Below are 22,072 nucleotides of genomic sequence, written 5' to 3' on the forward strand. Positions count from 1 at the left end.
CACAGGCATCCTTGTGTCAGCACAGGGTCCATGTCCCATCGGGGTTGTGGACCGGCACCAAAGCGGGCAAGAGGGAAAACCAACTTCCACAGGGCTGTTTTAGGCACTTTCCACACTGCACCTCAGCCTCTCTTCAAAGAAAAAAGGTACAAATAAAAGATAAAAAGGGGGCAATCATGTTACCAGGGCCTCCGGTGCATTCCCATTTTGCACAGTGCTGGGAAGACTGTACTTGTCTTTCTATCCGTCTTTCTGGCTCTCTGCCTCATCTCCCCCATTCCTCCCTCTTTCCTGAGTGCCTCCTGCTTGCAAATCTCCATGCCAACATCATGCCAGCGTCTTTCCCCACTGCCCAAATACCACCAAACTCCTTAAAGCTGACCGGAGCTATAAAACCAGGGGCCATATGGCTCTTTTCTGCCAATTTATGCGTTAGCCAGCGTTTACCACACACCAGAAAGGATGTGGCAGAAGATGCACGACCTGGTTTATCTTGCAGGTGCATTTTGGCGGTCTGCTGAGAGCTCTCCGTTGCTCTTGCTCTGCACCCATGCAATCTTAATCCTTCTCGACATTTTGCTCAGAAAACATCCCCTGCGGCAAAAGAAACAAACAAAAAAATAACCCCTTGGAGGAAAAACCCTACAATGCTTCCCCAGCAGACAGTACTGGGCGCTGCTCTGCTCCCAGCAGCAGATACACCGTAGCCACCACCACCTCCCACCGTACCCGGCACGGCTTTTCCAGGGCATCCCTGTCTGCTCTTTCCAGCTCTGCACCTGGAGCAGGACGTGCTGGTGGCCGCTTACACCTCTCACCTCCAGACACCAGCTCCTGCGGCGTGTTTTGTTTCCATCGCTCTCCTGGACCTTTCCTGTTTCCTTCCGCACGGACGCAGCCGGAGGAAATCTCAGTGTGTTGGCTTTCCTCTGGCCGGGTCCCGGCTGCGGTCGCAGGCTGGGGACGGCACTGTGGCTCTCTGTGTCCTGGGACCTGTCCTTCCTGGCAGTGGTGCTGGTGGCAGTGGTGGTGCTCATGCTGGTGGCGGTGGTGACAGCAGTGGTGGTGCTGGTGGGCCTCCCCACGTGTGCAAGCAAGCCTCGTGGACCTGCTTGCTGTGGTCAGACATGGCAATGGTATTAGGTGTGTGCACAACTGCTACGTGGTAATAACTGGGACTACTAGTTTTCAGGGTGATGGAAATATTTGTTGTGGGGTTGGGAGCAGGGGGAGTAGGACTTGAGTAGCCATCAGGGGGAAGAGCTGGCCGGTGTCTTGCTGCGTGGGCTGAAACCAGGAGAGAGGTCAAGCAAATGTAACACAGATGGTTGTTTTGTTAGATTTTTCTGAAGGTGAACTTTGAACGTGAGATGTGCTCACTCAGGAGATAGCTATATTTATATACGGGTAAGATACATATTGTTTGGGTGAGTAAGAGCCTTTGTTCCAAGTCCCGCTGCTAAAGCCCACATGGAGCGACAATTTGGCTCTGCAAGCTTCCTTTTCCTTTGCTTTGGGAGCTGCTGTGTTTAGGAAAACCTGACTTCACAAGCTGCGTCCCGCTAGCCCGAGTACCAGCAGTATAGCCGTCAGGTCTGGCATCTGCTCACTGCTCCAGCCAAGCCCTTTCATTAACTGCAGTGAAGAAGACCTGGCCTTTATTTTGCATGAATGTGCCGGGAGGAAGAGTAGCCTCATCCGTGCTGTTGCAGGCTCTGTCCTTGGACGGCTGGGATGAGGCCAGGGTATGTGTAACGGAGCTGCCGTGCTGCAGAGGAATCATTAGGAGAGCCCGGTGATCCCCTCCACTTTGGGGTGTAGGCAGGGAGGTGATGGCTCGGTGGTCTCCATCCCCAAGACTAGCATCCTCCATCACTCTCTTGTCACACCAGAGTGCCTTCGCCCTGCATCCTTGTCGGGCTCTTGACTGCAAAACTTCTTGTGGAAGAACCAGAAATTTCCACAATCACGGTGAAAAACATTGTTGTGACTTGCATGGTATGTGTGTCTTTTGGGGGCTTTGCAAGGAAGAAGCTCATAATGTTGCATTAATACTTGTGGAAATTCAAAGGCAAGTGTTACCGGAGAAGCTTTGAGATGAGCTTGCAGGTGTTGGGGTGGTGGTGATAGGCACGTTGTGGGGAGGTGGTCCCCACCCCTCCCTGGCCTTGGGCATGGCAGGGGGATGGTGGCAGCAGGGTACCCAGCTCTTCCATGCTGGATTTCCTTCACCAGGCTTCACACTGATGGGTTTGAGCCTGAAATACCAGCCCTGCACTGCTGAGCATCCTCATCCAGGGCTTCCTACTGTGTCCTCAGGTGCACTCAATCCCCTGTAGCACTCAAGTCAAAAGGATGTTTATCACTTGGCAGGTTATTAATACTAGCCGAAATACCCTTTTCCACATTGTTCTGCCATGCTTAATATGGTGATCAGCATCACAGCCTCTAAAGCTGGGGATGATTTGTGATTGAATATCCATTAGGGATTTATGGGCTTCGGGGCTGAATTGCCGGGACGTGCAATTGCCAAAATACTTGAAATGCTTCCACTGCAGAGGAGACCTTGTGGGAAAGTCGCTGTTCTCGTACACAGGCAGTTCCCAGTGAACCTCCGTTACTGGCAGCGAACACACCCAAGCCAATAAAAAATTATATGGGATCCAAAGTGCCAATGGAGCATGAACCGTGTGTCAGATGACGATGGGGAGCAAGCAGCGCTCCCGGCGTGCGATGCTGGTGGTGGTGCTCACAGTGGCTCACAGTCCCGCAGGGTTGCTCAGCGGGTGGCTTTAATCCAGGACACGGTTAAACATGGGCACAGTTTGTATTAATATGACCCTACGGCCAGTTAAAACGGGGTATGAGGTTGTTTGGAGGGGAAAAAGTTATTTTTTGCTGCTTTTCATTGTGCACTGCAAGCACCTCTCATGCTAGTGCATCGAGCCCAAAGGGGCAGAAGGAATGATGTCGTTAAACATGGTTGAAGCTGAAAAAGCCAAGAGCTGAAGGCGTTAAAAGCAGAAGATCCTCAGGTCCTTCACTTCAGAGAAACTGGGTTTGCAAAGGGATGATTTGAGGCAATACCTGCTTTCCAACAGCTCTTCTCTTTGAGCAGGCATGTGTGGCTGCCCATCCCTCCCACCTCCCACCCCTTTAGAGGGTTTTAACCTCTTTTTTCCTTAAAGTGAATAAAGAAGGAAGGAAGAAGCTTTCTGAGGAGGTTGCTAGCAGGTTTTTCTTTCACTCGCTGGGTTGCTGGCTCTTTTCGTGGCCATACTGGCCTGCATCTCAGTGGCTGGACCTGTAGGAGCCACATAGCCAAAACCAGCCCAAAATTATCCTCCAGGAATACCATTTGTTGCCCAGCCATGGTGAGCTCATCTCAGGGGTGAGCAGACCCCACAAGCAAAGAGGTGGGTGGGGACGCCTCTGGAAAAGCATATCAAGCCCAGGGGGAGAGCAGGTTTCTCATTCCATCTTGCAGGAACATTGCAAGCTTTGAGCAAAGGTCCCAGCTGCCATGGTCCAGCTGGGGAGGGTGAGCTGCCCTGGGGCGGGGGTGGTCAGCATCACCTGGGGCCGGAGCTACTCTGAATCAGACCCAAAATGCTGCTGTGAGGCTGCTCTCGCCTCGCTCCCATCCCTCAGCCAAGCTTCCAGGCTCCATTGGGTGGTAAAATCTGATTTTCTCAATGAGGGCTGGAAATTCCCCCCTGGGATGTCCCTTCGCAGAGCATCCTTGCAGGTCTCTGGGGTAGCATTACCTGATGTTTTTATGGGGGGAAAAAAAAAAAAGTCAGGAGCGATGAGACATGATTTGCAAGGGAGTTTGGGGCAACTCAGGGGGACAGGAACATACAAGGGTCTGCAGAGGAGCTGGGGAGGGCTCAGTGCTGGAATCCCCTTGAGTTTTGGCCCTTTTCCAGCACCTAGCCCCCTCTAAGCTCCTTTCCAAAATCTCGGCTGTAAAACCACGGGCATGGAGATTCAGTGTGCACCAGGGCTCGCACGTGCTGCCAATAATAAATAATTAGTGCCCTGCCAGCAGGAAAGTCCATGATTTTAGCAGCCAAGCTGGGCACGTTTAAGAGAGCGGCCCCATGTCCCCTTGCCACACATCCCCTTGCCAACTTGCCTGGCTTTTTTTCCCCTTTGCTATTTGAATTTTTGCTATTTGATTTTTTCATTCTTGGGGACTGCTGGTGAAGGTTGTAAATGTTGCTCAAACATGGAGGAGCCCAGCAACAGCATCCAGCTGGTGTGATGAGCTGGTCAGTGCTCAGTGCACCTCCCTACTCCCACCTTGTCTTGTTGCATCAGGATAAAACAACCCGGAGGGGGAATTTTCTGGGCTCTGGGGCATCAGGAGGAGAGGTGAGGGGTTGCATGCTGGCCCAGCTCGGGTTACTTATGTGCTTATGGTCTATTTTGAGGCTCCGGCCGTGTGGCGCTAAGCAGCTGCTGACCCAGGGAAGGGACCAGCTTCAAAACAAGAGTCCGGCGGGTAACAACCCTGGGAAGTGCTGCATTTCCCTCATCTCCGAGAGGGACTGGCAGCACCCTTGCCTTCCCCCTGGGCCATCCTTTCTTGGGTTTTGGCACTTCCACAGTGGGAATCGATTTTCTTTTTTAATTCTTCCCATTGCAAAGATGCCCCAGGTTGCAAGGCCAGGGTACTTCATAGGGAGCGATGTGCTGGCAGCGATGGGGACGCAGATGAGCGAGCAGGGAGACACATCCATCACTAACACTGGCAAAACTGCACACCCACAACCCCCTCCTCTGCACCCCCCCTCCCCAAGAAAGCTCATTTGCGGGCGGCTTAGTTTGCCTAAGAGCATTAGAGGTGCATTTGGTGAACATTAGCCGCTCCAGCAGCGCCGGGAGCATGTGGCCGATTAGGGGCAGCAGCAGCTGGTTTTGGGCAGAGCGCTGCATTTGGGGCAGAAATATTCGCTGTGCGTTTCGAGGACACAAAGGTGAGGTCTGGGGGGACAGGATGGGTGCTAGGAGGGTCAGCTGGCGTGGCTTGGGAGCTTAAATACACCAGCTGGGTGCTGATGATGGGTGGCATGACAGCAGACTCCTTCCCTGCTATGTTTGTTTTCCTTTTGCGGGGTAAATGTTAGTTGCCCCCCTGGCTTTCCAGTAATATTTTGGATGATATTTCAGCTTTTTCTTTAAATACCACCTCACTTTCTAATCTACAGTCTCCTGCGAAGATGAGCGTGGTCAGGGATGTTTGTATGAGAAGCAGTGAGTGCTGGTGCATTCGGGGGCACCGTGTCCCCCCCTGAACCAGCCTGGCGAGGAGGCCATCCTCATCGCCCTGTTTCCCTTTCCCTCCCCTGCAGCCTCGCTCTCCGCTGGGATTTATGGAGGTGCTGAGGAGCAGCTCTGAGCCCCACAGCCCCCGGCAGCCCGCCCCGTGAAGCAGCGCCCGGCCGCCTCGTCTCGTCTCGCCCGGCATCCCGACCCTCCGACTCAACCATTCAAGGCTCCCGTGCATGGATCGCCCCAGCGAGGGACCGCTGCCGGACGCCGCCGACGCCGCCCCGTAGGCTCCCGGCCCCCCGTGCCGCCCCCAAGTACTCCACATACCCCGATGGGGTAACGTGACGGGGGTCACCCTCCCGCCACCGCCACCCCCCCATATGCAGAGGCCTTTCTAGAGAGCCAGGGAGCGTGCGGCACCGGAGGCAGCAGCCACTCGCCGCCGCACACACGCCGAGGACACCGACACTACAGCAAAGGGATTTTTTTTTTAATTATTATTATTATTAATATTATTATTATTATCATTAATATTATTTTTTCCCATCTGGCTTTTTCCCCCGGGGGGCTTGCGGTGTGTCGAGGAAGCCAGCGCGCTCCCAGGAGCTGGGATTATTTGCACAAGTCTGTATATTGAGTTCTCGATCCCGTTTTATTTTTATTTTTTAAGCGCAGAGGGGTTGTTGTTGGTTTTTTTTCCCCCTCCACACCACACTTTCCTTGGGTTTTTTCCCCCCACTGCTGTCAACACCACCTCACCCTCCTCCCATCCCACCATGGCCCGGATGAACCGCCCTGCGCCGGTGGAGGTCTGCTACAAAAACATGAGGTTCCTGATCACCCACAACCCCACCAATGCCACGCTCAGTACTTTCTTGGAGGTAAGGAGGGGAGGCTGGAAGTGGGGGACTGGGACCCAGATGTGTGTTTTGGGGCTAAAAGATGATGTTGAGATGCAACAGGGATCAGTCCTGTGTCGGTTGAGGCAGTGGCACATCCTCTTTGGTACCACAGCTCCCCGTGGCTTCCCAGGGCAGTGGGTACAATCACCGACAATTTTTTGGGGTAGGTTGTTTTGGAGGACCCCAAGTATGGTGTTTGGGCACAGCAGAGATGGAACAGAGTTTCCCCATTGCTGTTGCATCCCCTGCCAGCTCCACCAACACATCACGTCAAGGGGCTTTGCAGTGATGCACATGGATGCACGCATCTCCCTGCACCTCAATTAGGTCCCAGCATCTTTCCAATGCCCGGAGTGTGTTAGGCGGTGCACAAGGAGTTGGAGGGCTCTGTGTTGCATGAGCCAGCAATGCTGCCCTGCCTGGGAGCGCTGCCTCCAGCCTTGGCAGCAGCTGGGAGGTAGTGGGGGATTAATGGATACGTGTCCATGGTCCGGGGAAAAAGGCTTCTACTTGCTCTTTTTGTCAATGCCTGGGGGAAACACCATGTCCTGCAGGTTCAGTCGAGCCAGCACAAGCGGCTTCTGTTTACAAGGAGTTGGTTTGGGATGTTACTGCCTTCGCGAGTGGACCTGGGGCTGCGCATGAGCCTGGCAAAGGGTTTTTGCCTTAGACTTAAACCACGTTGAGGTCCAATGTGCTGGCATCAGAGGCATCCTCCGAGCTCAAGAAAACCCCCCCAGCCCAGTCCACACCCAAAAAAACACGTGAGCACCACCGGCTCGGAGAGCTGCAGGAAGGTGATTGCAATCTGGGGACAGCCACCCCCCATACCCTGCACGCTGTGTGCGAGGTGATGGGGACAGCACCAGTGGGAAGGGGGAGAAATTCCCCTTTCCTCCAACCTTTTGAATTTTTGGACAAACTGCCAAGTGTGTGGGGGTTTGCCATGGTCTGGCAGGCGCACACAGGGAACGAAGGAGATGGATCGTTGAAGGGGATGATCTCACAGGGTGCTCGACGGGGCCGGTACGCTGGCATGTAATCCGGGAGCAATCCTTGCGGCGGGCGATAAGCCACGCTGGAAGCAGACCAAGTCCCACACCCAGCCCTGCAGCGCGTTGGAGTGATGATGGGATACGACAATGAGGTCAAGAAGGAGCCCCTGAGCCATCTGCAAGATGCTGAGCGCGGTCGGCAGGATGCGCTACGACACCCCCCCCAGCCGCCTCTGTGCATTTCTGCAGCAGGAGTTGCAACCTCGCCGGGCACAAATAATTTCTCCTTTCAGGGGACTTGTGCCCGTGTCGGGGATGTTTCTTTGCCTGGGGTGTAAAGTCCTTGCTGGTGTGGCTGTCAGGGCTTAAAAATGCGCTAGTGACTCCAAGGAGTGTAAATCCTGTTGTGTAAAAGAGTTAAAAAAAACAGTAAAAGAGAGAGTAAAAATCCTACTGTGGCCACACGGCTTTGGTGCCCTGGGATTTCATGTTTCCTTGTGCTTCCCAGGCTGGATGGACCACAGGGGGTTCGCTTGAGGGTCCAGAGATGTGGGATGGTACTGTTTTAGGGTCCATAGTGGTCTGTGTGGTTGTAGTAGGGCTCGGATGTGTTGGAGTTTTCTGGGGTGCAACTGGCAGGGTTTTTTCAGACCCCTCCTTCTCCTTCCCTCTCCAGGACCTGAAGAAATATGGTGCCACCACGGTTGTGCGAGTGTGCGAAGTGACATATGACAAGACCCCCCTGGAGAAGGACGGCATCACTGTCATGGTAGGTGGGCAGCAGGATGGCCCCCCCCGCTTAAATACCCCTGTCCCCGGGGTCTGCTACACACCGTGCAGGTCAGATGGGCCGAAGCAGCATCACGCTTGTCCGGGAGCAGGATTTAAACCCCAACATCCTCCTCGGGGTGAGGCAGGCGAGCTCCCCGCTCCCTGGGCTGAGATGGGGCTGGTGCTTTAAAAAAAGAAAGCGCTGCCCACGCACCCGAAACTGTGACTCATACGGTTGAGTCGGCAGCTGCCTTCCCTGCCTGTCGCTCAGGCTTTAAAGTATCCAGGGGATGAGAGCGCCTGATCCCACGTGGAAGATGCGCGTGGTTCCCGTTACCCCCAGCGTTATCTTATCCGGGGTGGGAGCTGAGGGGGGGGAGTTCGGGTTTTTTGCTCTTCCAGCAGCTGGCTGGTGCAGCTCTGGGGGATGAAAGGGAGGAGGCAGCAAGCAGGAAGAGGCAAGGAGGCAGAGCAGGCAGCTGCCTGGGCTGCATCTTGGCTGATAAGTAATTGGAGATGATGTCAGGCGTGATTGCCCTGCCAGGGAGTTCAGTTCCAGCTGGAAAGTGAGGCTCTGCTCGTTATTTAGGAAAGGGTTTGGAAGTGCCTCGTGTCTCCTAGGGTGGTCCTCCGTGTTTAGGTCCTCTCGATGTAGCTCTTGCTGTATAGTGTATATCCTATATATAAAGAGAGCTATATCCTAGATCCTCTGCGGTATGGGTAGGTAATAGATCCGCTGTCCCTCTAGATTCAGATCCTCCAGATGCAGATCTCTTTCGATGTAGATGCTGTGTCTCTATAGGATGTATCTTACAAAGAAAGATAGCTGTATCTTACATATAGAGTCTATGTAGGATATCATATCTGCTTGCTTACACATCGCATTCTGCCTTCTACCCTGTTTCTGACTGGAGTCCTCCCATCTGAGTTTCTATATCTAGGATATACATACCTCTCTACATAGATTATATAGAGAGATATCTATATCTAGGATATGTTTTACATAGGGAGATACCAATATCCTAGATATAGAAACTATATAAGACACTACAGAAACTATATAGCTTCTATAATAAGTTTCTATTACTATATAGAAACTGTATAAGGTATATCATATAGGGAGATATCTATATGCGGTGTATCTATGGATAGATCACAGATTCACAGAATCATTCAGGTTGGAAAAGACCCTTGGGATCATCGAGTCCAACCCTCAGCCCAACTCTACAAAGTTCTCCCCTACACCATATCCCCCAACATCTCATCTAAACGACCCTTAAACACATCCAGGGATGGTGACTCCACCACCTCCCTGGGCAGCCTATTCCACTGTCTGACCACTCTTGCTGTGAAAGATTTGTTCCTAATGTCCAGTCTAAACCTCCCCTGTTGCAGTTTAAAGCCATTCCCTCTTGTTCTGTCACTAATTCCCTGTGAGAAGAGACCAGCACCAACCTCTCTACAATGTCCTTTCAGGGAGTTGTAGAGAGTGATGAGGTCTCCCCTCAGCCTTCTCTTCTTCAAACTGAACAGTCCCAGCTCCCTCAATCTCTCCTCACAGGATTTATTCTCCAGGCCCTTCCCCAGCTTCATTGCCCTCCTCTGCACTCGCTCCAGCACCTCGATGTATCCATGCAGATAGGGAGGTATCTCTATGTATACCTGTATCAAATATATCTATATATACAGACTATATATCCTAATCCCTTTCTTTGGGGAATAGGCACAAGCTAGTCAAGGCCTGACTCTGGTGTGTGCCCGGGTGCCAGCATCTGCAGCCACAGTGCCCCCACGTACGGTGGTCCTGTCCTGGACACGCTCCCTGGGTGGTTTGGGTGCCTCCTTTGCTTTCGTCTCCTCTGTGTGCCGCGGGGGATCCCGAGCAATCTCTAAAGCTGATGGCAGTTACTAAGTTGTGCCAGACATGGGTGTCCTGTGCCATGGACATCTGCTTGTCAGCTCTTCCAGCAATTCGGAGATGGGGCAGAAATCCTGCCAGAGAGCCGACACTGGGTGGTTTTCACCGTAGGAAGGTTTATGGTGCAGGATGGATATACTTTATTGGATATACCAACAGTGTTTAATATCTTCATCAGTGATGTAGACGGTGGGATCGAGTGCACCCTCAGCAAGTTGGCAGATGACACCAAGCTGAGTGGTGCAGTTGATACCCTAAAGGGACAGGATCTCATCCAGAAGGACCTGGACAGTCCTGAGGACTGGGCCTGTGCAAACCTCGTGAAGTTTATGAAGGCCAAGTACAAGGTCCTGCACATGGGTCATGGTGATGCCCAGTATCAGTACAGGCTGGGTGATGAATAGATTGAGAGCAGCCCTGTGGAGAAGGACTTGGGAATACTGGTAGATGAAAAATGGGACATGAGCTGGCAATGTGTGCTTGCAGCTCATAAAGCCAGCCGTGTCCTGGGCTGCATCCAGAGCAGTGTGGCCAGCAGGTCGAGGGAGGGGATTCTCCCCCTCTACTCCGCTCTCGTGAGACCCCCCCTGCAGTGCTGTGTCCAGCTCTGGGGCCCCAGCGTAAGAAGGACACCGCCCTGTTAGAGCCTGTCCAGAGGAGGCCATGGAAATGGTCGGAGAGCTGGAACACCTCTGCTGTGGAGAAAGGTTGAGAGAGGTGTTGTTCAGCTTGGAGATGAGAAGGTTCTGAGGAGACCTTATTGCAACCTTTTAATATGGAAAGAGGGCTTATAAGAAAGGGTGAAAGACTTTTTACCAAGGCCTGTAGTGACAAGACAGGGGGTAACAGTTTTAAACTGAAAGAGGGTAGGTTTAGATTGGACATAAGGAAGAAAGTTTTTATGATGAGGGTGGTGAGTCTGGAACAGGTTGCCCAGAGAAGTTGTGGATGCCCCATCATTGAAAGTGTTCCAGATCATGTTGGACAGGGCTCTGAGCAACCTGGTCTAGTGAAAGATGTCCCTGCCCATGGCAGGGGGGATGGACTGGATGATATTTGAAGGTCCCTTCCACCTCAGACCATTCTATGAATTGATGATTTTATGGTATGGTGTGTCACCCCCAGTGCAGGCACAGTGCCCTGTGCTCATAGCTGAAGTGGTGCTTTCCGAGCACCACGGGGAGGGGAGGGGATGGTCTTGCAGGACACAACAGGCTGTGCAGGGTTGGCTGGTCAAGCATTAGGATACCCTGATGCCCAGCGTGCTCCTTTCCTAGCAAAGCCCAACTGAAATCACATTACCTGTTCAAACACTGAAGTGCAGCAGCTTCTTTTGCCATCTTACACCAAGGATGACTCCAGCACAGCAGCTTAGTGACTCACTCCTCAAGCACGAGGATTATGGCCCTGTGCTTCCCACCCACCGGGGCTCACCACGCCACATCCCCTCCAAGTGATGCTCCCCTGCCCGTCCCTCTCTCCCACTGCTGCGTAGCCAGTGGCCATGCTCCTCCTGCCAAATCCATTTTGGGAGAGAAATCACCATTTTGGGAGAGATGTGCAGCCTCAACTGCCTGCCAGTGCCCATGGGGAGAGACCTTCCTTTCCCCAAACTGCTGCAGCAGTCACAGGCAAGGGGGGACACACTTTTTGCCCGTAGCAGAGTCCAGGGCCAGGGGGTGCTTAATGCAGCACCCATTTTACCCATTTCATCACTGAGCTCTGGTGGTGAGACCCTGCAGCTTGAGGATGAAGCTTGGAAGAAGATGGGCTTTTTTTTTTGTCCCTTAAGAGCCTTTCCTGAAGGATTCTGCTTAAATGGCCCCGTTTGGAGGGGTCTGTCTCCTTCCCTCCCTTCAGCTCTCTCTAGGGCTGTGTTAGGGGGTTCCCAGAGCATCTTTTCAGGCCTTGTGTGTTCACCTTCCCCTCCATGTGTTGCATCAAGCTGAATTTCATCACCACATTGGGCCCTGAGATTTCAGCCATTGCCAAGCCACCTTTGCTCAAACTTCCTGCAAAGTGTCTTTGTGCTCCCAAGCACTGGATTTAGAACAGGAGCTGGCGGGGGGGACGATGGGAATTGCATCACCCTGAAGCTCAGTGTGGTCATCTGAATGGGACAGGCAATGGCCACCCTGGTCTGCAGAGACAGGAGGACATGGGGACCATGTTGCAGATCTTGTAGGCGCTCCTGAAGGCTGAGCCTGTCCTTAAGAGACAGGAGGACCTCAGACCTAGACTTGTACAGCTGCAAACCCTGAGCCAAAGCAGCCAGGGGATTCCTGCATGCTGGATGGTGCCGCAAAACTCCCTACATCCCTCACAGAGCTGCTCTGTGAGCCCTGTTCCTGGCACATGCATCCACCTCCCTGCTGCCGAGGTCCCAAACACCATTGCCCTGAGTAAAAAGCAATCCCCTGAGTTTTTCCCCAGTATCTTGAGAGTGGTTTTTCCTTCCCCTGACCTTGCCCCGGCCTTGCAGGATTGGCCGTTCGATGATGGAGCGCCTCCTCCCAGCAAGATAGTGGAAGATTGGCTCAACTTGTTGAAGACCAAGTTCTGCGAAGATCCTGGCTGCTGCGTGGCCGTGCACTGCGTGGCTGGCCTGGGGCGGTAAGTTGGAGCCCAGCACCCCAGCTGCCACCCCGCCCATGAAGGGAGGAGAGAGAAAACCATGCCGGCTCTCCTCCCTCCCTTCCCCAGTCCCCCTTTGAGCAGGGTTTTTGCATGCAGTAAAACCTTAGTGGGAATAGGTGTTGAGGGGGGGCTCTGCTGCCTGAGGTTCTCCTCGCAGTTCTTATGGCCAAATCCTGGGCACCAGGGTGGGGGGGGGACACACCCGCCTTGCTCGGTGCTGTGCTGCCACTGCCCTGCGGCTGTTTTGCTAAGAGCTCATCGTGGAAATATTGCAAAATGTCTCCTGCTACAACCGGGAGCTGACGCTTTCTGAGAGCTGCTGCATTTTGCTGCTCCCCCTGCCACGGGTCAGGTTTTGCATGTGTATTTACATCCACTTTTCCAATAGATTTGCCTCCAAATGCTCATTAGAAGAGCAGCAAACAGCTGCCAGCCCCGTCCTAGGGGTTTTACCCCAAAATGCTCCTTAGGGCAGTGGCTGGCAGCCAAATGGCAAGAAATTAGAAACTTAAAAGCCAAGGCTGATAACTGCCCGTGATGCCACCATTACAGTCTCCTGCCCCGGGACAGGATGTCAGCCTCTGGGCTGCATGACTTGGGGAGTGACAGCCACTGCCATTGCCTTGCAGCGCTCCCGTCCTCGTCGCACTGGCCTTGATTGAGAGCGGGATGAAGTACGAAGACGCCATCCAGTTCATACGACAGTAAGTTGAGCAGCGTTTTGGTGTTGGGGAAGACGACTGCCCCGCTCTGAGGGAATGAAGAGATCTGGCTTGTCACGGGGTCTTTTGAGGGCATTGGAGTTGCTTTTCTCTCCTTTGGCAGAGGAAAAGAGAGATCACAGAATCATTCAGGTTGGAAAAGACCCTTGGGATCATCGAGTCCAACCATCAGCCCGACTCTACAAAGTTCTCCCCTACCCCACATCCCCCAACATCTCATCTAAATGACCCTTAAACACATCCAGGAATGGTGACTCCACCCCCTCCCTGGGCAGCCTATTCCACTGTCTGACCACTCTTTCTGGGAAAGATTTTTTCTTGATGTCCAGTCTGAATCTCCCCTGTTGCAGGCATGGCTGGCATCAAGCACCCTGTACCTTTGCATCAGGGCCTGCAGGAGGCTGGACCAGCAGCTGGGAGCATCCCTGGGGGGCTTCTGGCAGGCACCCTGCTTCTGGCAGCCACCCCACATGTTTTCTCCCCAGCTCCATGCCCTGAGACACGCAGGGCGGATGAGAAGGAAGTGCTGCTGGGGTGGGTGGAGGATGCACACAGCCACAGCCTCCAAATTCCCTTCCTGCTCCAGGCAGGGGGGTTCAGCACCCCAATGGGGTTGGGTTCATGGTGGGGGGAGTCTTCTCTGGCCACACTGCTGACTGCGCCGGCCCTTCTCTGTCTCGACAGGAAGCGTAGAGGAGCCATCAACAGCAAGCAGCTGACGTACTTGGAAAAATACCGACCAAAGCAGAGACTCCGTTTTAAGGACCCTCATAACCACAAGAACAAATGCTGCATCATGTAACCTCAATGACCTCTTGCCAAAATCCGTGCACACAGACACCCGGGCACTCGCACGCATCCCACCCCCTCACCTCCTCACCCAGCCCCACGCACCCCACATGCCGCCCCACTGCCAGGGCTGGGGTGGGGGGACATGGAGCAGCACCAACATGTTCCAGCACCCACAGCACGGTCGTCTTGCCGGACCCCTGAAAAAGGCTGCTCTCTCCAGCTACAGCCCCGAAGAGGGAAGGCAGAGCTGCCCTTTGACTCTTGGCGTTAGCAGGCAATGAGTTCACGTGACGGTTCTTCATCACCTTCCTCCTGCTCCCTTTTCCCTCCTGTTGCACTGAGAGGGATGGGCGAAGGGTGCTTGGTTTGGGGTGATGCAGGCAGGGGTGTGCCAGCTGAGAAGGGATGGGGAGCAGGAGGGCTGGAGCACCCCCAGAAAAACCCTTTCCCACCTCTTCCCTATAAATAAGGGCTGCAGCAGCGGGGACAGAGGTGGGGATGGTGCAATGGCCTTGGGGTGGGGAAGATGGTGATAGCAGGGAGAGGTGAAGGGGGCTCATAGCTTGGTGCTGGCCTTGTGGCCACAGGAAGGGCTGAGCTAAGTCCCCCCAACACCATTCCCTTTCTCCTGGCCCTTCTGCCACTTCACCATCTCCCCTTTGCCTCGATGCCAGCCGGGATGCTGCAGATGGGGTGTGTTGGGGGCTTGCTGGGAAACCTGAGGACCTTGGCAGGGCTTTGAGGCACCCAGCTTGGCCAGGGTGCAGGGTCTGCACTGGGTCCCCCAAAGTGTGGGGTGCTCTTATTTATAGCTTCCAATTTCAATGCACAGGGTGGTGGGTTCTTTCCTGTCATGTCCCCGTCACTGAGCTGTGGTGCAAACCCCAATTCTGGCTGCGGTGCCCTGGGGACACAATGTGCATCTCAGGGCACGTCTGTCTCCTCCACCGCTGCATTTGCTGGCTGAGGGGCTGGGCTGCAGCTTTCCTAGGGATTTTGGGTGCTCCTGGCAAGAGCACGTCACCAAATTTTGCACCTGCCTTTCCCACATCTGTAATATGGCGCCTGGCACCCCGAAACCCCCCGGCGCGTGCCCTGGTGGGGTGGACTCAGAGCTACCCCTGAGCTGGGACATTAAACATCTCACAACTTTCTGCCTTTGAATGCTTGCAGCAGCTGGAGCGGTGGGCACGTAGGGGGCATGGGGGTGTTTTTTCTTTTGATGAGGATAAGAAGAAATTTGCTAATTAAAGGAAAAAAAAAAAAACTTAAAAAAAACTAAACTGTTTGTCTTCCGCATGTCCTCTGGCCTTTCTTTCTCCCATCGCTGCCCAGTGGAGCCCGGGAGGTGACCCATGTCCCCCCAGACCGATCCCTGGCACTGGGTCACAGCTGGCTGCCATCCACTGTCACCAGGGCATACATGTGGCCCAAGGGATGCTCCAGGGATCCTTTGGGCTCACTGCTGCTCGCTGCCTCAGATGCAGAGGATTGCAGTTGTTGGGGCAAGGAGGGCTAGTCATCCAGCATCTCGTGGTTTTAGGTTGCCCAACTTGAGATGCCTTCAGTGCCCTGTGTTGGGCATCTCCAAAGGTTTGTGTGCCTTCCAAAGGGTAGATTTTCCAGCGATTTGCTTCAGAGGGTTCATCTCTTGGGATAAGTGGTGAGGATGGCTGGTTAGACACTTTCGGTACCTGCAGAAGGGTAGGGGACAGCTTCATGTCACCACAATGTGGGCAGAGGAGGAGCTTGGAGCTGTTTCCAACACCACTCCTCTCCCCATGGGAGCCAGCCCCACTGCACGGCAGGGGTGGCCATCCTCTGGGATGGGCTGTGGTGCTGAGTGGGGTAGGGACCCTCCAGTCGTCATACTGCACGCCTCTGGCCTGTCCAAGCCTCCACACTGTGGGACAGCCCTCAGTCCCTTGAGTTTCTCCTGCCCCATTCCAGGCTGTTGATTCCGATGTCTCATGGAGAAGGCAGCAATGCTCAAGGGGTCTGCATTGGTTGGGAAGGGTGAGAAATTGGGCTGATAAAAAAGCCTGATCCTGTATTTACAGCAGTCCTGCTGGGTGGGTCACCATCCCCTTCCTGCCTGGGTGCATCCTCCTGCTGCTAAAATAGGTGCTGCTTCGTCCCCAAGGGCAGTGGGAGGTGGCTTGGCATTGGGACGGGGACAGCCCCAATCCCTCTTAGCTAGGAGACCTCACAGTCCCATGTGCTCCCCGGTCACAACAGGCTGTGCCATGACTTGGGAAGAGTTTAGGACAAAGCAGTGGGAATCGTTGCTTTGCAGGCTTGGAGATGTTTCTGCCCTGGCAAGAGGAGGAGAAATGTTTTCCTCACCCATGCTCATGGGAGCATCACATGGCAGATGATAGATTGTCCAGGGCAAGCAGTCCAGGGCTTCAGCCATGATGCTTTTGAGTTGGGGTCAGAATGGGGACAGAGGGGCTTGAACTCAGCCTCCTTTCACCATCAGAACTCTACACCTCCTCCATGCAGGGTTGGTGGAAGTGCTCAGTGCTGAGCTCTGATGAGAGTACACTCAAATCTCAGTTTGGTGGGCTTGTTTTTGGGGAACACGAGTGGGACAGGCTTTGCAGTGCTCCTTCGCTTTATGTAGCATCAACCCAACCACCTTAAAAATAGGGAGCTTCTAGGGTAAGAGCGGTCCTTGACCAGGTACAATCCATGTGGCCAAATCCTGAGCACCTCTGGCTGGCAGAGCAGCATCTTAATACTCTTCAGTTTTATGAGTCAGTGCAAAAAAAGCCCCAAACCATGCTGGTTTAATTGTCCTACTTTTTTCCTTTTTTTTAATGGATATGTCCACCCTGCCCTGGAACTTGCTGTCACCTCTGATGTGCTGCTCCATGGACAGGACACCTTGGCAGCCCAGGAGCTGCCGTCCTTGCATGGAGGACTTGAACCTGCTCCAAGGTTTCTCTGGGTTGGACTGACAAATACTTGGGATTTTTTTGATATGGATTTGGCTCCTAACTCTGAGGTACCAGCTCCTCGATGTTTCAGCCTAGAGAGGATTGTAGAAACATAACAGGCTGGGGAAATTGAGGGGTCTTCCAACCAGGTTTTGGGTTAGAAATCACAAAGAGCGCAGTTCCCTCATAAAAATCTTGGGACAGTTGGGGAAGAGGAAAAGTTGGAGCTCAGTAGACACATGGCACCAGAGTGCGGCTTAAGAGACCAAAGGCTCATGGTTTGGGCTGGTTTTGGGGTCTGTCCTTGTACGCTAATCCTTGTTTTGCCCCAGATGCCAAGACGTTGAAAGGGGAGCCTTAAAAATCTGACATATTTGCCAATTTTGTTACTGCTTCACTTCTCTCTATTGGGTTTTGTCAGATGTCATGGGGAACAGACACCCCCATGGCTTTGGCTACAAATTTACCACCTCATCCTGCCCTTTTCTGCAGAAGCAAAGGCACAAACTGGATTTTATGCCTCCTCTCCCTATCCACCTCCCTCACGCACTCGATGGAAACCCACCATCCTTCCACAGTTTGCAGGGACAGGGCTCCAAACTGGTAGCCAGAGCTTTGGAGACGCAAGGGACAGCAAAGCAGAGATGCCCTGACCATCAAACCAAGAGCTGGTAGGGTTTGCCCAGGAATCAACTATGGCTGAACCTCACATGGGGGAATACATCTGAGCAGGAATTCCTAGTTGTGTCCTCTCACCGGTGGCACACGTGTGCTCTTATCTGCATTTCGGTTAAGAGGCTCGTGTGTCCCTTCTGTTCTCCATGTTTGCCAGTCGGATGGAGCGTGTGGTGGGGCAGCGGTGGGAAGGAGGGCAACACAGCCATCACAAATGGCCAGCTCTTTATATAAGAAAGGTCTGGTGACATGTATTTAAAGACTTCACATTTGTAAATTCACATTGTGAGTCTTGCAATAAGGCTGACACTGTGGTGCTTGGGCTGAGAGCTTCGGATGAGGAGGTTTATGAGTAACAGATTTCCCGAGGAAGCAAAGAATCTTGCTCTATCTACAATAGAACGAGTAGTTTTCTTTTTTTTTTTTTTTTTTATTGGGTTTGTTTGTTTTTTATTAGTCCCAGTGGGAAAGCGCACAGGGAGATTCGTGACTTCCATGCAGTTTCCAGGGTCTTATATCTTATTTGCTTCCAGCGGGCTGGGTAGGTGCAGTTTGGCGGGTGGATTTGGATGGGATAGTGTCTGGTGGGAGAAAAATGTGGCTGGTTTCTTTGCGCAGCGGGGGGGTCACGGGCCGGCTGTGGTCCTGCTCGCAGGCTCTAGCAGACATTCCCGGGGAGGGGGGGTGCATTTCGCCGCGCTCGGCTTCCCTTTAGACGATGATCTCCCAATGAACTCTCGACTTCCCTGCTGTTTCTTTCTGTGCAACAAAGAACTGCATATTTTCCTTTTTAACTCCATGGGCAATCGTAGTAGTATGTAGATTAAGCCCAGATGACTTTTTTTTTTTTTTTTTTTTCGGTCTGAGCCATAGCTAAGTTATTATACCCAATGCTTTTTGTATCAGACAGCATCACTTTGAATATGCAGATGAGGTATAGGATCTTGACACTTTATAACCTTTTTAAAAAGAAACTTGTCTGTTTACTTACGTCTTGTGTAAAAAGGAAAAAAAAAATGTATGCCTTTTAGTAATCACTCTTTTTTTGAGTTTTATGAAATTACGGTGGTTACACTCCAGCAGCAAAATAAAAAGCATTCACTGTTTTGTACATCCCTGTGTGCTGCGGTGCTGCTAATGGGGGAGTTGCCAAGATGGGGGAGGCAAAGGCAGAGCCGAGCTCTGGCCAAGGGATAGTGGAGGGGTGCACTGCAGGGGGGTTGGGGTCCTGCTGCCTCCCTTTGGCTGGAGACCTCAGCCCACTCCCGTCCCATCCCAAATGTGTCCCAGCCGTTCCCCGAGTTATTTTCCTCCTCTCATTCCCCTTTCCTGGTTGCTCCCAGGACAGGCAACAGAGATGGCTGGGAAAGGGTTGGACCTACTGCAATTAGATGATGGGTTGCAGCCAGCTTAAAGCAGAGCCCAGGGCAGAGATAAGTGATTTGCCCAGTGCCAAGGCAGGTGCTAGGGGTGCACCCAGGGCTCCAGGTCCTCATATAATTCCATTTTCCCCATGGGCTGCTCTCTGTCCCATCCAGCATCATCACTGCATGTTCCATCTCCAGCCCTTCCTTATAAAAACGTCATGCAGGTGTTCAGCAGTGATCCAGACAGCCTCCACTTCCAGCAGGCCCCCAGCATAGCCGCCATGATCACAGCAGGGGCAGGAGCCAGCATCTTGCTAGAGAGAGTCCAACCATCACAGCATTTACTTCCAATCCAAGCAAGGTCTTCTCCAGAGGAGGGTCTGGCAGCGGGGAGACCTAGGAGCTGTTCTGCAGCAGTGGACTTGCCTTGACTGAGATTGACTAATTACATTGCTCACTTACCAATTTGTGTCATGGTTTTTAAGTACCCACCTCATCATCAAATAATTGGCATAAACAGAGCCCATACACACCCTGATCCTGTGTCCAGCATGTGTCAACTGATACAGTTGGATAAAAGATGTTGTAAGGCTCAGAGATGCCTTTTATCCTGCATGGAAAGAGCTGACCCCATAGCAAGGCTGTAGGGTGCTGTTGGACAGGCTGCCCAAATGAGGGTCCCTGTTGGGTCCTCAAGAGGCCATGGCTAATAAATCATAGCATGCAAGAGTCTGACCACTTGAGGTCAATTACGCAGTGGGCAGCCTTTGTGCCAGAAACACACCAAATACCTGGATCAACTATGACCAGCCTCTCCAGGCTCTGGCATGAAGCAGCAATGGGAGGAACCAGCTCCTAAGTATGCATTGTCCACTGGCACAAACACACCTGCCAGGAATGCCTGGGTAAGGAAGATCTTGTAGCTGGAGATCTGATGGCTGCTTCTCCCTCCCTTGCTGCTTCTCTTATTATAGACCAGTTTAACAGCTAAATGAACTGGGTGGGGAGCAGCTGCTCAGTGACTGAGGTCTTAGGGCAGCCGTCTCCCAGTTGAGCAACATGAGACATGTTGACCTCAGTCCACCCAGGAAGGTAGACTGGGTGGACTGGTCAGCACACCAGCAAGGAGAAACCACGTTGAATATTAGGGTAGACTTTCTGCTGGTGAAATGGACGTTTGGCGGGAGGATGTGGTGTTCAGGCCCTTGGAGGACTTCTGAGAACAGGAGAGACGTTTTATGCCAGCCAAGGTCAGGATGGGAGGATGACCTCTGTAACATGATTTTTATCCCTAACCCCACTAACGCTTTGTGGTCAGCTGTGGTCCAGCCTAGCTCTTCCTCAGGCTCAGAACCAACTGAGCAAGTTAAAACTCTGGAGGCAACTGACCTAGGCAGGACATGGGACACTCAGAGACATGGCAGGTATCTCAATATTTCTGCAGGAACTGGCACATCATCTATGGGATATCTTCCCTTGCCTGGGAGAGGGGGAAGGCTGAAATGACCTGGACTCAATGTTTTCTGCAGAAATGTCCTGCTAGGAAAAGAGGTCTGATTTGGAAGATGAGAGATGGGTTTTACTTATCCACCCTCACCATCCAGTTCCAACTCCAGACCCCTCGGTCCCTATAGCTGGGACTCCTGGAGGAACCAGACACTGTAACATACCAGCCAGGCTGCTGAAGAGGTGGGCTCTTGGGAATCACCATGGCTCAACAGAGCCAGCAGATCTTGGGGAGCTTTTGACCCTCTCCAGTGAGTGTTGTCCATAGCAAAGCTCTTCCAGTGAAAAACATTCAACCAGCTCAGCCCCAGGTTAGGGCAGGGGGCACAGGCCAGTGGGTTGCTCTATGGCCTGTTATTAACTGTATCAGTTTCAATAAGGCCAAATTCCGGGTTCTGCACTTCGACCACAACAACCCCCAGCAGCGCTACAGGCTTGGGGAGGAGTGGCTGGAGAGCTGCCAGTCAGAGAGGGACCTGGGGGTGTTGATTGACAGCTGGCTGAACATGAGCCAGCAGTGTGCCCAGGTGGCCAAGAAGGCCAGTGGTATCCTGGCTTGTATCAGCACTAGCGTGGCCAGCAGGGAAAGGGAAGGGATCTCACCCCTGTGCTCGGCACTGGTGAGGCCACACCTTAATTACTGTGTTCAGTTTTGGGCCTCTCACTCCAAAAAGGCCATTGAATGACTCGAGCGTGTCCAGAGAAGGGCAGCGAAGCTGGTGCAGGGTCTGGAGCACAGGTCTGATGGGGAGCGGCTGAGGGAACTGGGGGTGTTTAGTCTGGAAAAGAGGAGGCTGAGGGGAGACCTCAAGTAACCAGTGATAGGACAAGAGGGAATGGCCTCAAGTTGTGCCAGGGCAGGGTTAGACTAGATATTAGGAAGCATTTCTTTCCAGAAGGGGTTGTTGGGCATTGGAATGGGCTGCCCAGGGCAGGGGTGGAATCCCCATCCCTGGAGGGGTTGAAGAGTCGGGTTGACCCAGCGCTGAGGGATCTGATGGAGTTGAGAACGGTCAGTGTGAGGTTAATAGTTGGACTAGATGATCTTCAAGGTCTTTTCCAACCTAGACAATTCTGTGATTCTGTGATTCAAGGCTGCTGCAAGGTGGGCACGGATGTTACTGCTTCAAATTCAGGAATGTGATCAGGTTTCCTTACACTTCCACTGCCAGACTTGATGGTTCAGTATTAGTCTCGATGATTAAACTATTTGCAACAGAGCTTGTAAGGCCCGTTTGTCTGCCTCTCTACCCCAAGAATTTGAATCCAATGACTGATTTAACTCTGCAGAGCATGAGAGCTCCCAACAACACCGTGTTCCTACAAAACCAATGAAAGTGGCAGGTAAAAGATCTAAGTGGTATGTCCAGTAGAGCATGGCCTAATCTTGGTTAGATACCCAAGAGTCCACCCAGAGGAGACATTACACACACCCCACCCATTGGAGATCTGCTCAGTGCTTCACCACTGGCAGAGACCACCCATCGGACATGAAAACAGCCTTTTCTCATGAAACCAGTCAGGTTTTGAACTCTGTCCTCCATGACCAAGGCAGGAAGGCAAAGACC

At 52.8% G+C, this 22,072-nt stretch overlaps 1 protein-coding gene across 2 annotated transcripts in view; it reads left to right on the forward strand.

Annotated features, from left to right (window-relative positions):
• The window catches only part of PTP4A3 (protein tyrosine phosphatase 4A3), a 46,247-nt gene extending 27,505 nt beyond the window's left edge, over positions 1-18,742 (forward strand). The window contains exons 1-6 of one of the 2 annotated variants that reach the window (XM_074830521.1): positions 4,888-4,982; positions 5,358-6,158; positions 7,851-7,943; positions 12,346-12,476; positions 13,130-13,204; positions 13,907-18,742. In XM_074830521.1, coding sequence (XP_074686622.1) covers positions 6,054-6,158; positions 7,851-7,943; positions 12,346-12,476; positions 13,130-13,204; positions 13,907-14,024 — 522 coding nt within the window. In that variant the 5' untranslated portion in view covers positions 4,888-4,982; positions 5,358-6,053 and the 3' untranslated portion in view covers positions 14,025-18,742. Of the gene's footprint in view, positions 1-4,887; positions 4,983-5,357; positions 6,159-7,850; positions 7,944-12,345; positions 12,477-13,129; positions 13,205-13,906 lie in introns of those variants that run through there. The other variant, XM_074830431.1, reaches the window with a different exon arrangement.
• The last annotated feature ends 3,330 nt before the right edge of the window (positions 18,743-22,072 follow it).

Source organism: Strix aluco, chromosome 1, assembly GCF_031877795.1.
Source record: "Strix aluco isolate bStrAlu1 chromosome 1, bStrAlu1.hap1, whole genome shotgun sequence".
NCBI lineage: Eukaryota > Metazoa > Chordata > Aves > Strigiformes > Strigidae > Strix > Strix aluco.